This window comes from Exophiala mesophila, assembly GCF_000836275.1.
Source record: "Exophiala mesophila strain CBS 40295 unplaced genomic scaffold supercont1.4, whole genome shotgun sequence".
NCBI lineage: Eukaryota > Fungi > Ascomycota > Eurotiomycetes > Chaetothyriales > Herpotrichiellaceae > Exophiala > Exophiala mesophila.
The window spans coordinates 889,667-910,926 of record NW_015622507.1 but is presented as its reverse complement, the minus strand read 5'-3'; the positions used below and the strand labels follow the sequence as shown (position 1 = coordinate 910,926).

The 21,260-nt window shown below is 50.9% G+C and overlaps 7 protein-coding genes across 8 annotated transcripts; 3 read left to right on the top strand and 4 right to left on the bottom strand.

Moving 5' to 3' along the window:
- Window positions 1–48: 48 nt before the first annotated feature.
- PV10_05554 (uncharacterized protein) lies at window positions 49–3,008 on the bottom strand. Its single transcript, XM_016370237.1, has 3 exons — window positions 2,792–3,008; window positions 802–2,725; window positions 49–753 (listed from the first exon to the last, which is right to left on the bottom strand). Exons 2-3 carry the CDS (start codon window positions 2,648–2,650, stop codon window positions 320–322), a joined length of 2,283 nt encoding a protein of 760 aa, XP_016222530.1. The 5' UTR covers window positions 2,651–2,725; window positions 2,792–3,008; the 3' UTR covers window positions 49–319.
- An 842-nt stretch (window positions 3,009–3,850) lies between these two features.
- PV10_05553 (uncharacterized protein) lies at window positions 3,851–5,275 on the bottom strand. Its single transcript, XM_016370236.1, has one exon. The coding sequence runs from the start codon at window positions 4,990–4,992 to the stop codon at window positions 4,351–4,353; it is 642 nt and encodes a 213-aa protein (XP_016222529.1). The 5' UTR covers window positions 4,993–5,275; the 3' UTR covers window positions 3,851–4,350.
- Window positions 5,276–10,552: 5,277 nt separating this feature from the next.
- On the top strand, window positions 10,553–12,937 carry PV10_05552. Of its 2 annotated transcripts, XM_016370235.1 has the most exons (2): window positions 10,553–11,521; window positions 11,582–12,937. In XM_016370235.1, exons 1-2 carry the CDS (start codon window positions 11,285–11,287, stop codon window positions 12,788–12,790), a joined length of 1,446 nt encoding a protein of 481 aa, XP_016222528.1. In that variant the 5' UTR covers window positions 10,553–11,284; the 3' UTR covers window positions 12,791–12,937. The 2 variants fall into 2 exon arrangements, with proteins under 2 accessions (XP_016222528.1, XP_016222527.1); XM_016370234.1 differs by having other exon boundaries at window positions 10,553–12,937.
- Window positions 12,938–13,103: 166 nt separating this feature from the next.
- Window positions 13,104–15,525, top strand: PV10_05551 (uncharacterized protein). Its single transcript, XM_016370233.1, has 5 exons — window positions 13,104–13,448; window positions 13,502–13,558; window positions 13,606–13,699; window positions 13,759–13,896; window positions 13,944–15,525. Exons 1-5 carry the CDS (start codon window positions 13,305–13,307, stop codon window positions 15,083–15,085), a joined length of 1,575 nt encoding a protein of 524 aa, XP_016222526.1. The 5' UTR covers window positions 13,104–13,304; the 3' UTR covers window positions 15,086–15,525.
- On the bottom strand, window positions 15,264–17,192 carry PV10_05550 (uncharacterized protein). Its single transcript, XM_016370232.1, has one exon. The coding sequence runs from the start codon at window positions 16,990–16,992 to the stop codon at window positions 15,409–15,411; it is 1,584 nt and encodes a 527-aa protein (XP_016222525.1). The 5' UTR covers window positions 16,993–17,192; the 3' UTR covers window positions 15,264–15,408.
- A 467-nt stretch (window positions 17,193–17,659) lies between these two features.
- Window positions 17,660–19,218, top strand: PV10_05549 (uncharacterized protein). Its single transcript, XM_016370231.1, has 3 exons — window positions 17,660–17,792; window positions 17,845–17,889; window positions 17,942–19,218. Exons 1-3 carry the CDS (start codon window positions 17,790–17,792, stop codon window positions 18,272–18,274), a joined length of 381 nt encoding a protein of 126 aa, XP_016222524.1. The 5' UTR covers window positions 17,660–17,789; the 3' UTR covers window positions 18,275–19,218.
- Window positions 19,219–19,685: 467 nt separating this feature from the next.
- Window positions 19,686–20,192, bottom strand: PV10_05548 (uncharacterized protein; the record flags this gene model as incomplete). Its single annotated transcript, XM_016370230.1, has 1 exon — window positions 19,686–20,192. The coding sequence occupies one exon, from the start codon at window positions 20,190–20,192 to the stop codon at window positions 19,686–19,688; it is 507 nt and encodes a 168-aa protein (XP_016222523.1).
- Window positions 20,193–21,260: the final 1,068 nt, after the last annotated feature.

Below are 21,260 nucleotides of genomic sequence, written 5' to 3'. Positions count from 1 at the left end.
AGAGCCACGTGACCTTAATATCACAGGGGACATGTGCACAATATTCAATGTTCAATGTTCAATGTTCAGTCAATATTCGCCTTGACAATGGCTTCGCTGCTTGCGGAGCTATCCTCTAATCATAAACCTTATTTACGGCTTTGCAATGCGAGATTGACAAAGAATTCCTCCTTTAGGCCGTTACTGCATTCGCAGCGCCCATGTTCCAAAGCGTCCATCTACCCCCTTCTTCGCAGCACCGCCATCTGGGTAAGCCGTTGTCATGCGCGAGAGTAGATATACCGCAGTTTTCTGTACAGTGATCTGTTGTATTTTGCCATTACAACTTGGCCTTTCCGGTCTGCTTCTTCCTCTCGTCAAACCACTCCCGCACCCTTTGTCTTGCCACTTCGACGACCTCTTTATCCTCGACCGTGGCAGGGACATTGACTTCCTTGTCAAATTTCCCTTCGGCACCGTTCTCCACTAACTCTCTCAGCACTCTTCTCAAGGTTTTGCCGCTTCGAGTCTTGGGGATCATCCCTTTGCCTTGAACAATACCCCCAAGCGAGGCAATGGCACCAATCTGTGACCGGACAATATTGTTGATCTCGGTGAAGAACTCTTTCGAAGGGGTTGCGGGGAGATTTGAGTCTTGGGACGTGGAAGGAACGACGAATGCAAACGGTAAATGACCTTTCATGGCGTCGGGGACACCTACTACGCAAGCTTCGGCGACAGCTGGATGAGATGTGATGGCTTGTTCGATCGCGCCTGATATCGCGTTAGTAGTTTTTCGGCCAAAATGAACAAGATGCTTACCAGTACTGAATCGATGTGCAGCAACGTTGATAATGTCATCGCTCCGACTCATCACATGGACATATCCGTCCTCGTCGATCATGCCGGCGTCTCCAGTGTCGAGCCATTTACCCTCGAATCTCTTCAGATAGCCTTTGTAAAACCTGTCATCGTCGTTGAATAGCGTGGTGAAGCCGGTGGGGGCGAGTGGGGTGGCTAGAACAATGTTGCCCATATTTCCTGGCTTGACCTCAATGCCCTCATCGTCCACGATGCGGACGTCGAATCCTGGCATTGGTTTTCCGGCACTACCAGGTTTGATCTGAAGGGCTTTGTGTTGTTCTCGGCTGTGGTGGTCGAGTCCAATTGCAGGCCGCAAAGCAAGACCCGTCATGGGACTACCAGATTCGCTTGACCACCAATGATCGATGACACGGGCGTCCGGCGCCGCATATTTGCTCAAGAGTTCCTGATAATGGGTGATGATGGCCGGCTCTGACCTTTCGCCAGCCAAGAATACCGCTCGTAAGTGTCTCAAACGACCTTTGTCACCAAGGGCTTTGAAAAACTTGTCCTGAGGATCCTCCTTCCTGATGGCTCGCAAGGCGGTGGGTGCGGTGAATAAGCTCGTGACTTTGTACTCATCTACCAATCGCCAGAAGGCGCCTGCATCCGGGGTTCCAATGGGTTTGCCTTCATACATGACGGTTGTAGCGCCAGCGAGAAGGGGAGCGTAGATGATGTATGAGTGACCAACAACCCAGCCAATGTCACTTCCAGTAAAGATGACATCGCCGGGCCCTTTGACGTCGAATAAGTACTTGATGCTCAGATTCAAAGCGACAGCATGGCCACCGGCTTCTCGCAGGACACCTTTGGGCAGGCCGGTGGTTCCACTTGTGTAGATGATGTAGAGAGGATCGGTACTCTTGATAGGAACGGCCTCTGCCCGAGTGTTTCGCACGCGAGCATTTCTGACCAGGCTTTGCCAATTCCTTTGGCCTTCCTCCGTTTTGACAGGATTCCATCTCGTTTCTCGTTGCCAAATGATGGTCTTGCTGGGTTTGTGGCTGCTTCGTTTAATTGCTCCCTCGACAAATGGTCGGTACTCCAGAGGGCCTTTGGAGCCCTCAATGGCGCAGCTGGCGGTGAGGATGACCTTGGGCTTGGAAGCATCGATCCGTTGGGCCAAGCTGTTGGCAGCAAACCCACCAAAGACTACAGCATGGACTGCACCCAGCCGAGCAGTGGCGAGGATTCCAAAGACTGCAGCAGGTATCATTGGCATGTAAATGAGGACGACATCACCCTTTTGGACGCCCTCTTCCCGTAGAACACCAGCCAACAGTTCCACTTCGTCGAGGAGCTGCGCATAGGTATACTTTTCTTTGCTGCCACTGACGGGGCTGTCCCAGGCAAGAGCAAGTTTGTCACCATTTCCAGCCTTGACGTGGCGGTCGACGCAGTTGTATGTGGTATTGATTTCGCCGTCAGGAAACCATGACCAGTGTGGGTGTGACACACCGCCTTGCAATTTTTTGGTTGTCTGTCGTAGCGCTGAGCTGTAGGGCTTGTGCCAGTATAGTTCTTTAGCATGCTTGTCCCAGAACGTCTCTGGGTCTGACAGGGAGGCGGACTGGACTGAGTCCTGGACCGTGTTATTTGGAGACATGATGCGCAGGATGAAAGGAGGAACGATTTGGTCCTCTTGGAATGAGGAATGACGAATTGCACAATTGGCCCAAGGACGGGCAAGTATGAAGGGTATGCGGCGAGTGGAGAGTTGTATGGACCGAGGCACGAGGAAAAGAAACGAAGAACGCGAAACTGATTGAATTGGCAAAGGATCGAAATGGTGTACGTGATTCATGTAGTAAATGGGCGTGTAGGCTAGGATGGATATATTCAGGTGGTCATGGACACATAGTCTGGCATTCTAGCCGGCCTACAATCAGATAGGTAAGGTCAGCGCGAAGTAGCTGGGTTAGTGATGGACAGAAGAGCGACCAACCTGAGGACGCTGTCTAGCCCGGCCATGACGCCAAAGTCAACGGGCCCAGACAGGAACAGGACGAGCAAATGCTTTGTTCCGACGCACGTACATCCATACTCGGACAAGCGGAGTGACTACTCCGTAGGTAGACGGGGAAATGACATAGTGCCAATAATGAGGGACGAGGGGAAGAGGGGATGACAAGGAGGAGAGAGGAGAGAGCTGGTTGGTGTGTGGAGGAAAAGATAGGACACGTTTTTTTGAGCCGCGAATTCCAGAATTACGGAGTACAGAGTCGTTTTTTGGGGGCACGAGGGGATGGACTTGGGGCGACTGTGGGCGTCTCAATCATGGAAGGCGCACTACGGAGTATGTTTGGACAGACACAGAAGGTGCAACACACAAAAGGGACACCCACGGGTGGACCGCGTACAAAACACGGAGCTGGGACCAATAGGATTTCAGCCACTTCTCGGTCTTGACTCGGACTTGAAGAAAGCACCGTCCTGCGACCGTGCGGCCCGGCGATGAACTTGCTGTATCAACATAATGGATCGTAAGATATCTGCAGAGTCCAGACACAACTTCGGATCAACCGAAAACGGGCCGGTCTCCATGGTCAGTATATCTGTGTGCAAGTACTTCTTATATACAATACCAAGAAATATCCGAGTCAATGCCGGCTGATGTTGTTAGGGAAGGTGCTTATTGATCTCTCTCCAGACAAATCCGGGGAGGAAGAAAGGACGACGGAAAAAGGACCCTGGCTGAGAGCTAGACGTCTCCGAACGACCGCCACATTCCACATATCAGTTACTAAGTACTGTGTACGAAGTCACGCCATCCCTTATCTGACATGGACATTGTGGCATATATGTTGTTGGCTCGACCAACTCCACAGTCGTAACAGTATATCTCTCCGCCTGAGATTTATCATGTCAGGTGATCACTCACAGTGTGTGCGGTGGCTGGACTCGGCACATGTGCCAACAGCACTTCTCTTCTCAGCACACCTCCAACGCCTCAGGTCTTTGTGGGGAACAGCTGCTCACTCGTTCATATCAGGTAGGAACGTCGTTACTGATGGCATTGCATGTTCATTCTCGGTCTCGAAAAGGCATATTGTTATCTGGACGACCAAACAGTAGACGATATTTACAAAGCAGGATGGAACACAAGTCCGAGGCATAGTTTTCCAATGTTTTTTGGTCCGTGGTGATGCGGAAGATACACACATTTTGGATACCCCGAGAACACTCATCGCAATGCTATCCAGTGATGACAAAATAAACCTTTCATTAACTAATGACCAACGCCCAGGATAATCGTATGGACTTGCACCCCAAGTCGTACAAAAAGATATCCATACAATCCAACAATGACGAAGATGTTGTCGCGTTGCGAAAGCCCGGAGCAGATGCGTCATAGATATCATGTCGCATCACGCTCCAAACAGACCGGGCCATTGTTGGTGTCCTGAGCCCGCCGCATCAAGAAATCAAGAAGCGGGCAATGACAGGGAACCCTACAGCAGTGAAGCTGTGTGGCTCACGTCACGACCCTAAACAGTCCACCATTTACAGGAGGAAAGCAGCGATGGCACCAACACCGGCAAGACCAGCACCCACGTTGGCAACGAGGGAGTTGGCAGCACCGGTGAACTCAGCAGGCTTGACGCCAGTTCCGGAGGGAACATAGACATCGGGGGAAACGGGGCTGGAGGTGGGGGCAGCCTCCCAGTCAACCCAGGTGGACTCAGCAGCAACGGGGACGGAGCTGCAAGAGGTAGTGACCTTGGTGTAGACGGGAACGGAAACGGTCAAGGGCCAGCCAGTGATGGTCAGGGTGGTGGCATCAGTCACCTCCCAGGTCTTTCCGCCATGAACAATGTTGGTGGGCTTGGGGACGAAGGTGGTGATGGTGCTGACGATGGTAGTGGTCCAGCTGTATGGCTCCTCCCAGTCGGCCCATGTCTCGCTGGCGGCGGCGGGGGTGGTGGTGGTTGTGATAGCAGCAGGAGTAGTGGTAGTGGTCTCCCAGTCAGCCCACACGTCCTCGGTCGTGGTGGCGGCAGCAGGAGTGGTGGTGGTTGTCTTAGCGGGCCATCCTGGGGTGGTGGTGGTGGTAGTGGTGGTGGTTGTCTCTGCTTCGGGCCAGGCTGGGACAGCGACGGCGGTGGCAGCAAGGGCCAAGACGGAGATGGAAGCAGCGACCTTCATTTTTGCTGTTGGGATAGAGGTGGATTTGGAGAAGAGACTAGAGACTCGGGATAGAGGTTGTTTGGTTGAGGGTTGTAAATGAGTGTAAGTGGTACAAGGACCGGCGTTGTGGGTGCTAACGAGCGACTGGAGTTGGAGTTTGTGGGATGATGAGGGAAAGGAAAGGAACAGAGAAGCAACGTGCTGGACTTGATAGATATAATCAAGACTGGGGAACGCGAGGGAAATTGGAATCCCATACTAGCGTCATGGTGGCACTGGTGGGCATGATGGCGACGATGGGAGTACACAGAGTGGACTCTGAGTGGAGGGACGTCAGGGGGAAAGTTGACAGCCAGTTTGATCGCGGGATCCACAATGGACGGGGCTAGCGCAGCCTCATCGAGCTTAATTGTCGCCTGATTGGTGCTGATGGGTCTACAGCCGAGATTGTGGCACCCCGCAGCCATGGGCTTCAAACCACTCGTGCCATTGCTCCTGCCCAAAATCTCCCAAAATCTCCCAAAATCTGCCAGCTTGCAGCAGCTTGCTTTCCTTGCCAGATTTGTGTCCGCCAACCTTTGCGGGTAGTCACTGCCTGAATGCTGTCATCGCCCATGCCATCCTTCAAGCTTGTCCATGATGGATTAACGACGAGATCATCCTCGCATGTCACGGGAAGTTGTTCTTCTCAAAGGCGCCGCTCCACATCCAACGCGCTTGCCGTCTGGTCGCCACCAAACACTTTGGTTGATCTGGTGACAGTGGTTCCGCAGCTGCAGTCTGGAGGTTTGAAGGCCTGGATGGATTCTTTCAATCCACTTGGGAAGTCGCTGCTCACTCTTACACCTGCCTGCTTGTCTCGCGCAGTGATTGCTATTGTAATTACTAATGTCCACTCGTTGTCTGTTCTAGACCTGTCATCTACTCCGTATGTACTCTGCAGCGAAAGAGTGAGTACCTACTCCGTACACCGCATGTACTCCGTATTGGAAGCGCATATTTCCATGTGTACTATTCCTTCTCTGTAATGACCTGCAGACCGTTGGCAGGGGGAACGCGTTGCAACTTTGCGGAGTCGTCTCAAGCTTAGCATGGTCTAGGTCAGCCAAATCCTTGTTGAATGATGTTTCGAGTTCCCGCCCGTAGTATTAGAACCAATTTTCCATGGACGCTTACAGCCACAGTTCAATCCCACAATTAGCCAGTCACTGCTGGCCATGGTCCAGCACGGGTCCCTGGGTACTGCGAGGCCGCCCTACACAAAGTAACGTGTGCAAAAGCTTGGAAGAGCTTATTGAGCCTGCAGATGGCTGTGGTTGGCTGTTGACTGGATTTGCCAATGTTGATCTGGGCGGTTTCGGAAATGAAGCCAAGGCTGGATGGGGCCAATCGCGAGCAATCTTGTCAGGCAACCTTGTTTACGGAGCACACCAGGGTGACCGTTCACTCTAGCCTTGTAGCGCCACGAATTCAAATCATAATCCAAGCGCGACTTCAAGCTCCGTGGCTTTCTTCTGGGGGCTTGCTCCGTTCCTCCTTTACGGAGTACTTGTACTAAGATTAAATCGGTCTTTGGACCCATGCAATCTCTCCAGCTTTTTGCCATCGACCTCAGAGAATTCAATCAATGCAAGTGGCCCTTCCCCCAGTGACCTATCGATAGAAGGGCACGCCCCGACTTCTTGGTAGACGGCAGTGCTTCCATATTTGACTGTGTTTTAAGATAGCACGATAGCTGGATATCCATAGCATCGCTTGTCCATGTGGCGAGAAGAAAGCAGGCACCATCTCGCAGATCATACAGCTAACAGTGCACCGGTACCAAATAAAAACCTGGCCCGCCTGGCCCAACTCCTCCAGAACACTTGAGCCATCCGATCCAGAACCTTGGTCGTCGGCTGTTGTTCATGATTGCTCATGCCATGTGTTCGTCCAGATGGTTCCAAAATTCTACCTCGATTGTTCCATAGAATCCTGTTGCTATGCGACCACCGCCCGTGCCATGATCGTGTCTGGGGCGAGGGGCCCATTTCTTAAGCAAGATAGACCTTCTGCTCAAAGGCACATACTCCGTACTCCATACGGACCTACATAAACTCCCACTCCACTTTGAACGGCTGTTGCGGGACCAGAGACACCATCGGCCATTTCCCACTCGAGTTTCGGAACCTCCAATGCAGATACCAAGCATTCTATCGCTCGACCGGATCTCGAATCTCAAAGATCACGAGCAGTTAAAAATGCATGCAGGTTCGTATGTAATGTGGACACCTTCAGCGCGATATCAAACTCAGAGCCCGTCTTGTAGCCTTGTTGGGTTGGCACTTCATCCGACTCAAAACATCTATTCTGGTCCACTCGAGCATTTCGAGATCGAGGTTTGTGCGTTCATCAGCTTGCTCCATAAAGAGTCTTCCCACTGTCACAAGCCTACGGGAACGACAGCGACATGATCCCTCTATAATATCTTTATACTTTCTGACATGCATGTACTGTGACGTAAGTTGCTGTATTTTTTCTTAGCCAACAATCTCGTCACATGCTTGGGTGCAGTGACTCCTTTGTGGGTGAGACATGCAATCATTCAAAGATTCAGCGAAATGGTTGCAAATCTCACTATCCCACCTGCGTGGATCGCGCCAATTTGGCCCACATTTTCAAACACGTGACCACCGCTCCTGGTGAGTTCACAATCACGAAACCATTTGGCAGCCATCTCATCTCGACAGGAGCGAAAATGCACATTTAACAATGAAAAAGGCTTCTACTAGCAGTTATCATCTATCTAGCCTCATGCTTGGTTGCCTCTCTCGTATGTTCTGACACAGACCATAATCCCTCATTGATGTCTCACCAATCTTTGGGTTCCTGCTTTCCATTCTCGCATCCTGCTGTCAACCTAGTCGCTCGACCCGAACAGTCTCGTTGCCATCAAATGGTAACTCTTGCTGATCTGGTAACCCACACCGGCATTCCCGTGTTGGTCCAATCGAGAGACATCCCATACTCAACATTCTTGTTCGGCCGTAGGCCGTGCTTGCAAACTCTAGCAGGCTAGAATCAAGCGAACACCAGACCCAAAATAACCACCTTCAAACCCCCAAATCTGGTCATCGGGTACGTACGCCAACTTGACTCGCACTTTCTTCTTGCCCTGGTCGACCGTGTCGGTGTCCGTTCGTGCAACAACCATGATCTCCTGGAGTCTGTAATGCACAGTGGCTGAAATTCGATTGACCATGCTGCCAAGATCATTATTCTTCGACTGGGAGAGTATATCGAGCTTGTAACACTTGATGGAGCTCAGGGCCTTCAAAAAATGGAAGTCGCTTAGATTAACTTGACATCGGCCACCGAAAATAACTCCGAATCGCTCGAGAACTGCGTTCTTCCCAATGAGATTGAAGACGTGTTGCAAGTTCGGATCCGTGACAAATCTGAGTTGATCCTCAGGCACTACCATCCCAGGTTCGTTGATCTTCAGGCCGTCTGTCAGTTTTAATGATATGTATCTCATCTTGGAAATATTCACTGGCCCAATTGTTTCGAAAAACCGACGAACGTCCTCATACCCGACTTCATACCAGAATTCCTCGAAGTACTTGCCGCGGTACTGAGTTTGACGCTTGAAATGGAAGCTGTTCGAGCCGTAAAGGACATCCGTCGCTTCGTTGTGAACTGTCTTGCAAGTCCGCAACAGTGCCGACGAGTGACTGAGATTGTAGCGAGCATAAAAATCGATTGGATCATCATCGACCAAGATGCTACCATAAATTCGGTCACGGATCTCGAGGGGCAGGTCCAAGAAGCCGATTTTCTTTCGCTCGGTCTCGGCGATGTCGCTCGTGGAAGAAGGACGATCGCTTTCTGAGGCGAGGGCAGATTGAGCGGGAGAATTCATCACCTCGGCAATGCTTGGGTGATTCACGACCTCATTCAGGTTGACCGCAACAACCACCGACTGGCCGTTTGGGCCAGTGACATTAAAGCTCACAGTCTGATTTTGTGCTTGCTCTGAGGAGGAAGAATTTGCCAATGCCCATGGGGCGAAATCATCTGCTGCTGTAAGAGGAGGCAAACGATCAAGTGGATTGTCATTCAGCGGGGATTTTTCTGGGGCAGAGCCGTAACTCTTGCGGTATTTGAACACTTTTTTGGAACCGATTGACACATGAAGTTCTTCTGTGGCATTTCGCTTCTTAGAGCTGACCTCATCTGTGGGAACGTATTGAGAATGATTCGAGTTGTTGTTAGTCCCCTCATTGCCTTGCAAGGTTTGTGCTAGACCAAGAGCATCCTGGGAGTCGGTCTGAGAGAAAGGGGGGGTGCCTTGATGAGTGCTCGTGGTCGGCGTGCTCATGCTCGGGAGAAGATGATTAAGGATTGGAGTAGTCGTCTCTGAAGGCGCTGAAATTGATGGGCTTTGTGGGAGATTTTCACTGCGCGCCCACTGAGTTGGCAGAGGCTGACCCATTGTGCAAAAAGAGTCCTTTGTCGATGTCGAGAAGATATGAGAGGTCAGGAAAGGGCGGATGGTGAAAGTATTCAATGGGAAAATGTACCTGCGAACAAGAGCAAGACAAGGGAAGAATTGAAAACTTGGTAGAGGTCACGGGGAGGAGCGAATGGGTTACCTTGAGCGCAAAGTCAAGGTGAGGCAGTCGCAACAAAAAGTGTGTGTAAGAAGTAAGAAGTGATCACAACAACGATACATATATACCGATTTCAGTGCCATGTGAGTTCACGCTTTACCTTCGCTGTCCATTGTCGACTGTCAGACTCGTGAGGCGCTTCACCTTCGCCTCCCACCCCATCTTCACTGTCCATTGTCGACGTGCAGACTGGTGATAATGAGACCTTTGTGTAGCACCTTCACCTCGACCTTCACCTCGACCTTCACCTCGACCTTCACCTCGACCTTCACCTCGACCTTCACCTCGACCTTCACCTCGACCTTGACCTTCACTATCCATTGTCGACGTCCAGACTGGGGACGGTCAAGCTTAAGCTGATCATATGAAATAAGACATCGCATGTTCTTCTCGTTGCCATGAGAAATACCAGTCACGTTTTGCATGAATCCAGTCCAGATGAAATTCGTGGTCACACAAAGTGGTCTTGTAGAGGCTTATGATCAAGACAGTCTTTATCACATTGTGAAATCTAGGTTAACTCTGGGAATGACGAGAAGAAGCAGCCCACGGGCTAAGCAGAATGAGCCTCTGTACGGCGTTTAACAACATTGTCCAATCAGTAAATTCAAATTATCCCTTAAATGGTGGTTTTGGACCCGGGATATGACAGCATCGCCCACAGACCTCTGGCCGAAGCCAAAGCGCGAGTGCTGATGACAGACGTAGAGGTGCTCTTCATCTTGGATTTAGTTGTGAAGAGAAGAAGGGAAATAATAAAGAGCAGTTGGTGGGAATTTGACGGATTTGATTACCTTCGGCAGACCTTCCTTATGACGCTCATCACGTGACATTATGATCTTTCCATCTGGCAGACCAGATATCAAGGTCCACACTCACGACACTACTACATATTCATTACTTTACTCCTGGCTACTACAGACTCTCTTGCATCGAAATCTCCATCTGCTTCTTGAGATCTGACGAAACATTCACAAGTCTGTGCCTGTATCAATGAATTATCCACCCTTCTAGAACTATTCCACTGGTCCAAGCACATCCACGAAACGAAGTACCCTCCGTCTGCGATGGGCTGACTTCCTTGTCTTTCGGCCCGTCAAAGAGACCAATTGTAGTCGACCAAAACATACTACCATCAAATGACTGTGGCACCTCTAGATCCAGCTCTGCTTCCTTCGACCTTGCCATCGATTCTATGTAGAGGGGTAACCCCTCTCGATAGACGGACATGCGTGATTTATTGGACCGAGAAGCTTGCAATCTCCAACTCAAGAGTGTGATCAAAGTGTCACATTCGGTATGGCCTCCATTGATGCGTGGATCATCACCAGTAAAGGACGATGCCCCCATTGAAAACACTTTCCAACAACCTTAGTAGGTATGAAGATGACGTACCCAGTGAGATGTATTCAGGGACATGCCATTATCCTGAGCAATCACGCGCCGTTCATTCCGGGCCGAAAAGGTCTGGAGTCAGAGAGCCAATGAGAAACCTAGACCATATGAACACATGCTGAATACCATGAACGGATATAAGCAAGCACTACAGGAACACATTTGATCAAGCATGCTGACGGCTAGCTTCAATATCGCTCTCTCCATCCCTAAGAGTTGATAGAGCAAAGTAGTACCAGGAGTTCTCTCACTTCATATAAATCATGACAGACAAAACTCCCATCGCACAAAAGAGCCATACCGCAAGGCTATGCGAATGGATCGAAAGCGTCAGGCTCCAAGACGTCCCTGGCGAGATACAAATGAGAGCCAAGTACTTGATCCTCGATGGCCTTGCTTGCGCACTTGTTGGCGCTCATTTGCCATGGTCTGAAAAAGCTGCTCAGGCAGTGGTAGATATGGAACCAGAAGGACCGGTGACAATCATCGGCTGGGAAAAGGTAGGCCAGCGGATGGCCCACAGAAGACGAGAGGTTCAACTTGCTGATGTTGCATCGCAGAAAATCAGCCCTATATCAGCAGCGCTGCTAAACAGCACTTTCATCCAGGGGTTTGAATTGGACGATTGGCACAGTGAAGCGCCTCTACACTCCAATTCCATCATCCTGCCTACCCTCTTCGCTGCTGTGGAGCACGTCAGCGAACGGGGCAGCGCCGTGTCGATGTCAGGCAACGACTTTCTGCTCAGTACTATCGTTGGATATGAGGTTGGACCTCGGGTGGGCATTGGTCTCCACGGTGGTCATATACTGACCAAGGGTTGGCACTCAGGAGCGGTGTTTGGGCCTTCTGCTGCCGCAGCATCTGCTTGCAAGCTTCTGCAACTTCCCGAAGACAATATTGAAGATGCTCTAGGTATCGCGTGTACACAAGCATGTGGGCTGATGTCCGCGCAGTACGAGAGCGAAGTCAAACGAATGCAACATGGGTTCGCGGCGAGAAATGGTCTATTCGCAACCCTGCTTGCCCAGCATGGGTATGTGGGTATCAAGAAGGTCTATGACCGCCCCTATGGAGGATTTCTCGCCCAGTTCTCGGCGGGTAATGGGAAATCGCCCCAGTATCTCGTCGAAGAGATCGACAAGGACTTGGGAATTGAATGGAAAACGAATGGGATTCGAGTCAAGCCCCACGCGGCTATGGCCGGCACTCACCCTACCATTGATTGTATTGAAGGTCTTCAGCGAAGGTTTCCAGTCGAGTTAGAAAACTTGCAGGCTATCCAACATATTCGCATCGAGATGGGCGAGGCCATGTACCATCATGGGGGATGGGCAATCGAGACACGTCCTCTGACCGCCACCGGAGCCCAAATGAGCAATGCGTATGTTGGTGCAACACAACTTGTTGACCGCCAAGTGCTGGCCGCTCAGTTTCGCCACGACGCACTGGACAGAGACATGATTTGGAACCTCGTTGGCAAGACGACGTGCGAAAGCAACGACGAGTTCAAGTGGATGCACCAACGTGTTACCATCACCTTGGACAACGGCACTGAACTACAGCATGAGGTTGAGGCTGCCAGAGGGTTCCAGCCGCCAATCTCGAATGATGAGATTGTTGCAAAATGGCGGGACCTCATGAAGGACGTCATTGACCACGACCTAATGGAAGAGATCGAGCAAATTGTTCTCAATATAGAAACTTGCAAAGATGTTGGCTTATTGATAGAGCTCCTGGGGAGACGAACAAGAAATCCACTTGAGTGAGTTGGCAGCTGAAAAGTCTACAGTCTAGCTGCCGATAAATGTAATCTGTGCCTTGATCGGAGCAGATATTTTGTGTAATTGCCTCGTCAGAAGCCGCGTCCAAGAGTCTTCTCACAGGTAGCGAGGAGTAGCCGAAGCAGCCAATCAGAATGCCAGAAGCCAAATCGTAGGGCGGGCTAATTGCAGTGACTTGCCTGGGGAAGGAGCGGACTATGCGCCGCACGGAGACCAGCCCGCACGTGACCCGACGCTGGGATTGTACGACGACTTCAAAGAGCTTCCGCCACCCCTCCAGAGTTTTTGGACTACATGTACTGGTATCAACGCTCAATTCGAGGCTCCATACGTCTTGGGCTCTTTTGCGAGAGTGACACCGTACGTCAAGGCGGTCTAGAACCACGTTGAACTCGATTGTTCAAACCGAAGGTGGAAGAGCCGTACGAACCTCCTCATCTCGGCCATTTGTCCAGATATCAAGCCCCAACTTCATCAACATTCCTTATCATCGTCCATCATGGCAGGTGCAAATACTACCACAAGACTTTTCTCATCGTTGAAGTCCGCGAGGTCGCCAATATGTCTCTCGTGCAGAGTACCCATCCGCTCCATCTCAACGTCAAGGGCAATGGCTTCACCTCAGTCTGAGGTACAGAACAAGGTATCTTGGCCCACCAGTAACCATTCTCGAATGCATATTGATGACCTGTTCAGCTACTCGGCGACCACCTGCGAGAAGCAGACCCAGAAATTTACCAGATTCTGCAGAAGGTACCTCGCCCACTTCATGCTCTCGAACAGGCACTGACTCCAACCAGGAAATCAAACGACAAAAGCATTTTATCAATTTGATCCCTTCCGAGAATTTTACGTCTCAAGCAGTCCTCGACGCTCTGGGTAGCGTAATGCAAAGTATGACAGCTCATAATCCTCATTCCCAAAATCGTTGGCCTCTAACCACCACTCCATAGACAAATACTCTGAAGGCTACCCTGGTGCGCGTTATTACGGTGGAAATGAGCACATCGACGCCTCCGAACGTTTATGTCAGAAGCGAGCTTTGCAGACATATCGTCTCGATCCCGAAGAATGGGGAGTCAATGTTCAACGTGAGCCAGACAATAAAATCCCTATCGACAGTTCTAACATTCGATAGCATTGTCGGGCTCCCCGGCCAATCTCTACGCCTACTCTGCTCTGCTCAACACTCATGAGAGGATCATGGGTCTAGACCTGCCACACGGCGGCCACTTATCCCACGGCTACCAGACTCCGACCAAGAAAATCTCTATGATCTCCAAGTACTTTGAGACCTTCCCTTACCGTCTGGACGAGTCCACTGGATTGATTGACTACGCCAAGTTGAGAGAAAATGCTCTTCTATATCGTCCCAAGATCATCATTGCCGGGACATCCGCATATAGCCGACTGATCGACTACAAACAATTCCGGGCTATTGCTGATGAAGTCGGCGCATACCTTCTGTCGGATATGGCACATATTTCCGGTCTTGTCGCTGCGGACGTCATTCCCTCTCCTTTTGAATATTCCGACGTTGTGACGACCACCACCCATAAATCACTTCGTGGGCCACGCGGCGCCATGATCTTCTACCGGAAAGGCGTCCGCCGTGTCAATAAGAAGGGAGAAAAAGAATTTTATGACCTTGAAGGGCCCATCAACTCCTCAGTGTTCCCTGGACACCAAGGTGGCCCCCACAACCACACCATTACCGCTCTTGCTGTGGCCCTGAAACAAGCTCAGAGCAGTGAATTCAAGGAATACCAAAAGACCGTTCTCACGAATGCCAAGGCACTGTCAGACCGACTTGGTAGTGGATCCTCGTCCAGTGGGCTAGGCTACAACATTGTCTCTGGTGGCACCGACAACCACCTTGTCCTGGTGGATTTGAAATCCAAAGGCATCGATGGAGCTCGTGTCGAGCGGGTCCTAGAACTATGCGGTGTGGCCGCCAACAAGAACACAGTGCCTGGTGACAAGTCAGCGCTCAAGCCCGGCGGATTGCGTATGGGCTCGCCGGCGATGACAACTCGAGGCTTTCAAGCCTCTGACTTTACTCGTGTGGCCGAAATCGTGGATCGTGCCGTGTCAATCGCGCTCAAGGTGGACAAGCTGGCCAAGGATGATGCCCAAGCCCAAGGCAAGAAGAATCCAGCTGCGGTCAAGGTCTTCACAGAATATCTCAAAGACGGCACCGATGTGCCAGACATTCTCACCCTCAGACAGGAGGTCGAGGACTGGGTGGGAACCTTTGCCGAGCCATGGATCAAGGAGTAGGGCTTGGGTTGCATGCATATGCTTGCGGAGAAGAATGGAAAGCCGCCACGCTCCTTGATCCCCCACCAACGTAGTGGTATGATGAGGTAGCTACCGCCGGTTGCATACCACTGCTGTCGCCTGACGACTCGGGGTTCAGAAGAAGACGAAGCTAAAAATGTAACATCTGGAAGAATCGTGTACTATCGTCTTGTTTATTTCAAGTGACTACATGATATTCCCGCGTAGGAAATGATTCCCCCTTTATTCCATCAAATGGTTTCCCTTTCATGGCCATGCAAATGCATACCAAAGCCTTGCCCTCAAGTCTCAGGATTCAGTGCTCAATGCTCAATATCGTCCCAACTACGGCCCTGGACGGCGCCCAATTCCTCCACAGTCATGACCTTACCCGTTGTAAAGTATCCAGCGTGAATCTTGGCATCGATCTCGACTCGAGAATCCTCGGGGATCATTTCATCGGGGATAGGCACGCGTTCGTGGATGGGAATACCCTGTTCGACAATAGCGTCGTGCTTCATGTTGGACATACTCAGCATACGGTCAATCTTTTGAATGCCGAGCCAGTGCAAGATATCAGGCATCAGGGCCTGGAATCGCATGTCTTTGACGCCCGCAATATTCTCTGTGCGCTTGAAATATTCGCTTGCTTTATCGGCTCCACGCTTGCGAGCGTTGTACACCAGATACTTGGTCACTTCACCCAGGGCGCGACCTTCCTTACGGAAGTAGATCACCACCCCGGATCCTCCGTTCTGTGCTTCCTTGACGGCCTCTTCAATGCCAAAGATCAGATATGGTCGACAGGTGCAGATGTCAGACCCAAAGACATCACTACCATTACATTCGTCGTGGACGCGTAGAGCAAGACGGACGTTGGGATTGGACATCTTAGCGGGGTCGCCGAAGCAGTAGACTGTCAAACCGCCGATTGGAGGCATAAAGACCTTGATGTCGTTCCGGGTGATCAGCTCAGGATATGACCCACCAGTGTGCTCGAACAGAGCGCGACGAAGCGCGGCCTCCTCGATCCCAAATCGCTCAGCCACTCCTGGAAGATACCAGACAGGCTCGACAGCGAATTTGGTCACGTTCAATTCTCCAGATTCGTTAAGACAGATTTTTCCATCCGGCTTGAGGCGGCCAGCCTTGACTGATTGTTCAAGTTCGGGAATCTTCATGTGTGCTCTGGTGACTGCAATGGTAGGTCGAATGTCGACGTCTTGTCCTTGGATGTTATCTTTGTACAGCCAGGGAGCCAGATGGCCAAATGGATCCATGGCCACTATCTTCTTTCCATCGCCCCAGGAAGGAAAGGGGCCAATAGATACAGCTGGCTCGGTATTGGTAAAGTCCGGCTTATGCTCGAGATCGAGGTTGTTGCTGGCAACGGCCAAAGCATGGTAGATGGAATACGAACCTCCGTGAGCGCCAATTGCATTCCTTCTTCGGATGGTGTTCTGATGTCTGCTGACGACCACTGGGCCTCTCAGAAGAGGATCTGATAAACCCCATTCAAGTGGTATGGGATCGATTCCTGACTGACCAGGATAAGTAGTCAGGATGATTCGAGAGGTGATGGAAGTCTTCCTCGCATGTGGAGACGACGGTGCTCGAGGAGCAAGGACTGTTGACTCTTGTGGAGGTGATGCAGCGCCATTCGCAGACTTTGCCAGCTGTGCGGGATCCAGGCTTGGGGATTCTTTGACTCTGTTCCTGCCGGAAGTTCCGGTCCCTCCACGTAGCTCATTGACGGTGCTGGAGACATCCACTCTGCTCTGCAAGCTCTCGACGCTGGCGGCTAGAAGAGCATGATCTTTTTGCATTGTCTTGAGGGTAGACAGAATCTCAATGAGTGTGTTGCCAAGAACTGCATTGCTCTCTAGAGCTTGCTGGGTGGTAGACATGGTGGTGGTTGTGGTGGTGGTGTTGGTGTTGTTGATGACGCTGATAATGATGCCAAATGTGTCTGGTTGAAGGATATAATATTGTGTAGAGAGCTGGGAATATGGTCTGCTGACGTTAGACAAAGATAGGAAGCAGTCAAGCCTGTAACAATTCAATGAAACAAAGGAATCTGCATACAAGAAAGACTTTGGACAGCAAATTGAATAGTATGGGTTTGAATGACGTTTCTCTTGCTGCCACGGTCGTATTGTCGAGGGGCACAGATGAGTTGGGGTTGCTGCCTATTGGCTCTTGGTTATCGGGGTTGGCCGCTTCGATAAGAGGGGCCTTTGGTTTCCTGGGGTGCCGCCTATGCCTGGCAGAGCACAGTGGGCACCCACGCAGCCCGGGGTTGATGGAATGGTACCTAGCGGGGATAAGCACCAGGGGCACCAGGCTTGGAGGATTCAATCGTCCACCAAAGAGTCTTCTCCAGGGCCAGATTGGGCCACTCGGGCTTGAGAAGGCACTAAAATAAAAGCTAATCCAGGCGACAAAGAGCTCTCTGGTTCTGCAAACAATTGCCCCTCATTGCTGATTGCCGTCCACCCTCCAAGCACTGGCACGTGAGGTGACATTAATTAAATTCACCATCTTTGACTGCGCGTTGATTCTCCACAGACCACCTTTCATTCATCCCATCCTATCCCATCACGATCCTCAGTTCTTGAGCCTGTTCAACGCATCTTGGGTTTCATTTGGAACTTCAATTCTTTGTCTATATCCCATTAGAAACCGTCCAACCTACACTGCAATCATGGTAAGTTCCAATTCAACACTCTCCTCGGCAGAGCTCTAATTCGTCTTCACAGGGCAAGAGGAAAAGCAAGGCGACCAAACCGGCTGGACCCAAAAAGGTGGGTGAATCTTTTATGTTTTGTTCTTGCAACGCGTGCTAACAACTCTCAGCGAGAACCTCTGGCGGTCAACTTCACATGCCTGTTCTGTAACCACGAAAAGGCCATCCAAGTCAAACTCGATAAGAAAGCCGGCGTTGGCAATCTCCATTGCAAAGTATGTGGTCAAAGATTCCAGACAGGCATCAACTACTTGTCTGCCGCCGTGGATGTCTATTCGGACTGGATCGACGCGTGTGAAAACGTGGCGCAAGAGGCAGCGGCCCAAGAAGCAGAAGATGACAGAAAATTCAGTGATTATGCTACAGCAAGGACAAGTCGACCTGCCGCGGCGGGAGGTGGCGAAGAAGGAGACGAAGATGGCGCATACGATGAAGACTATTGACAGGCGGCAATAATGGTGGTTTGCAGTCTCCCACGATTCTGAATGCGCCCTACCAATATACATTCATGAATGATGAGCCTGCACTCTCATGGCCATCAAGCCCCCTTGAGATATACAGGGTTGGGCAGTTCCGATCCATTCACGGAGTCTTCTTCTGCCATCTCACACGCCTGCACGACGAAGTTTACACCCAACCATGAGGCAGCCATGAGGCCACGCCAAATTGGACCCCTGGCGCGAAAAAATCTTACCAATCCTGTGTGAGAAGAGACGCTTCGTTATGCCCACAGGATGAACCTGATTGTCGGCTTTGGCACAAAGTCCATCCTACCTTTGCAAACGCGGAATTGAAATCAGAGTCGACGATGGGAAGACTTGCGCCCCTTAGCTCACTAGCGTGGAGTTGCCCATGTTTTCCTGCGACCTACGCCTTGAAGTCCTTTGCCGATGCAACTTCTTGGAGGCACACAGGGAAGGGTGTACGATGATTCTTCCTACGGGCTCCGGGATTTGGTGAAAAGAATTGAAACGGCATGCAGGTAAAACATTCCACGCGAATTCCGAGTTAAAAGATTTTGGGACAGTCAACACATACCTGTCATCATGACAGAAGTGTCAAGGACTCCCGTTGAGGAGGACATGCTTGGAAATCACATGCCCGAAAATCGTCCACGACTGCTTCGTTTGGGCGCCATGTGCCAGGATGTGATGTCTCGATTTGAAGGCCAATTTCTCTGTTACGACACAGAAGTAGACTCTTCATGCTAGAAGGCTATTACTGTGGAAACGCACGGCGAGAAAACGGAGATGAAAGCATGTGGATACATACAATAGCTACAAGGCTCACTATTTAAAACCACGATTCATGCCGCAGGAGCCCTCAATAAGACCCTGAATTCAATATGTCTACACTAGAGTCTAGATGCCTTCAGGTTCAAACAAAGTCCAGGCCACTTTTAGTCAATGTTCCAACGCCCAACCGGTGAATCGAACGATATTGACGGCAAGTAACGTTGAGAGGCTCGGCTCATTCGGCTCTTTGCGTCTCGATGCTCGAGTGCACGCTCAACATCAAAGAGGTAGGCTCAGAGGTAGGTCTCCAGCTCCTTAAACAACGGTACTGGTCTGGAATTGGTGACATTGTCTCAACCTCAAACAAGTGCTGGTTGTTTTGCCGAGGGAAATGGTGACTCCCAGATGGTTCCCAGAATTCCCAGAATCGTAGGAACCAGAAACTTGTCTTCTTCACTGAGGAAAAACCATGGTGCAACGTACAAAGAACCTTACCTATGAGATGCCCGCGGATCCACGCATGTCTTGCGCAATACACTTTCCATCCCTCTCGTTCTGCGAAGCCTCAGTAAGAATCGCTCTTTTTCCTCTTCAAGGCCGCTGTAGTTCGCGTTAGCCATCACAGCAAGCACAATCGCCCCGATCGCCGACTCAATAGCTGTTGTAAACGAAGATCCGCTCCGATAGACGACTTGTAGCGAACTATATGAATCCGGCTGGCAAGACGGACACTTTCACCCAATGTGCAAATCCGCCAGTCATGATGAACTTCAGGGTTGAAGCTAGATTGGCCGCCATAGTCGTTAGAGGAACTGATGCAGATAACGTCGCCGCTTTTGTACAGGTCTACGGGCCAACACACGCCTTGGTTGCCGCCTTGGTTGCCGCCTTGGTTGCCAGCGGCGGCGAAGATGACGACGCCGTTGCTGCGCGCGGTACGGATCGCTTGGTGCATTTCCCCTAATTCTGTCGTGTATGTGGGAAAGTCGAAGGACAGATGGATGATGTCAGTGAGCGTGAAGCAAGGAAGAACAGCAATGAACAACCTCAGTCGGCGCTTCAATGGACCACTTTGCAGCTGTTGGTTGGCGCCGGCAGCACGTAGACTCTCGAAGGATCCTGCCATGACGAGGATGGGCACCACATCTCATTCGGAGCGCAAATGCGAGCTTGACAGTTTTCGTAAGGGTATTGGTGGTTCTTCATGACATTGTTGTCTAGGTTGGCCTGACGAGTTGATAGCCAAAGGACTGCGGAGTTGGACTCCAGGTTGCAACTGCCTGCCTCGTGCCTGCCACAACATGCTCAACTTGGCTTATGAGAAGTTCCCCTCGTTGGTAGAAGTGTCCATCCTAACTGGCAACTCAATCGGTGCGGGAGGCATCTGCAAAAGATCAGATTCTCGTCACTTACAGTCAATTCAAGCTTTGGAATCCATCTGTGCTTTGATCCAAACACTTTCACTGTACTCCGTACTCCGTATGCAAGCACCGCCGCTTAGTTCACCATCGTCCCTGCGCCAAACGGCCCGACCCAGAGTCCCACTTATGCTGAGACCAAGTATCCGTAGCTTACTCGTACACTGCTAACTGCCTCGTCCTTCCTCATTCGAAACTCTACTTAGCACGTTTGCTTCAAGACCAGGGAGCTGGTTATTAAGCAGAGCTGCTAGGTGGGTGAGCGATGGTAGCGTACATTAACACACCCAATATAATGCACCCGGATATACTTGCGTGCATGAGCAACCTAACTTAGTACGTCTGCTCCCAGAGCGGGGACAGCATTATGAAGTGGAGCGGCTAGCTAGGCGAGTGTTGGCAGGGTATATGAAAACACGCGGTTCAGAACACCTGGATACACTTTCGAGCATGAGCAACCTAGTAATGACGCTCCAATGGCTGAGGCCATACAAAGAGGCCGAAGAGATAGGTAGGCGAGTGCTAAGAGGGTATGAGATCCTGCTTGGGGGGAGCATCCAGAGACACTGGAGAGCATGAGGAACCTAGCACGCGTGAAGATGGGCATTCGCAGGGATGATGACGCAGAGAAGCTATGCAGGCGAGCGCTGCAAGGATATAAAATGGTGCTTGGTACAGAGCACCCAGATACACTTCGGTGCATGAGCAGCCTAGCACTCGTGCTGCGCGTCAATCAGTCTCCTGGAGAAGGAGAGGGAAAAGGTGAGGAAGCGAAG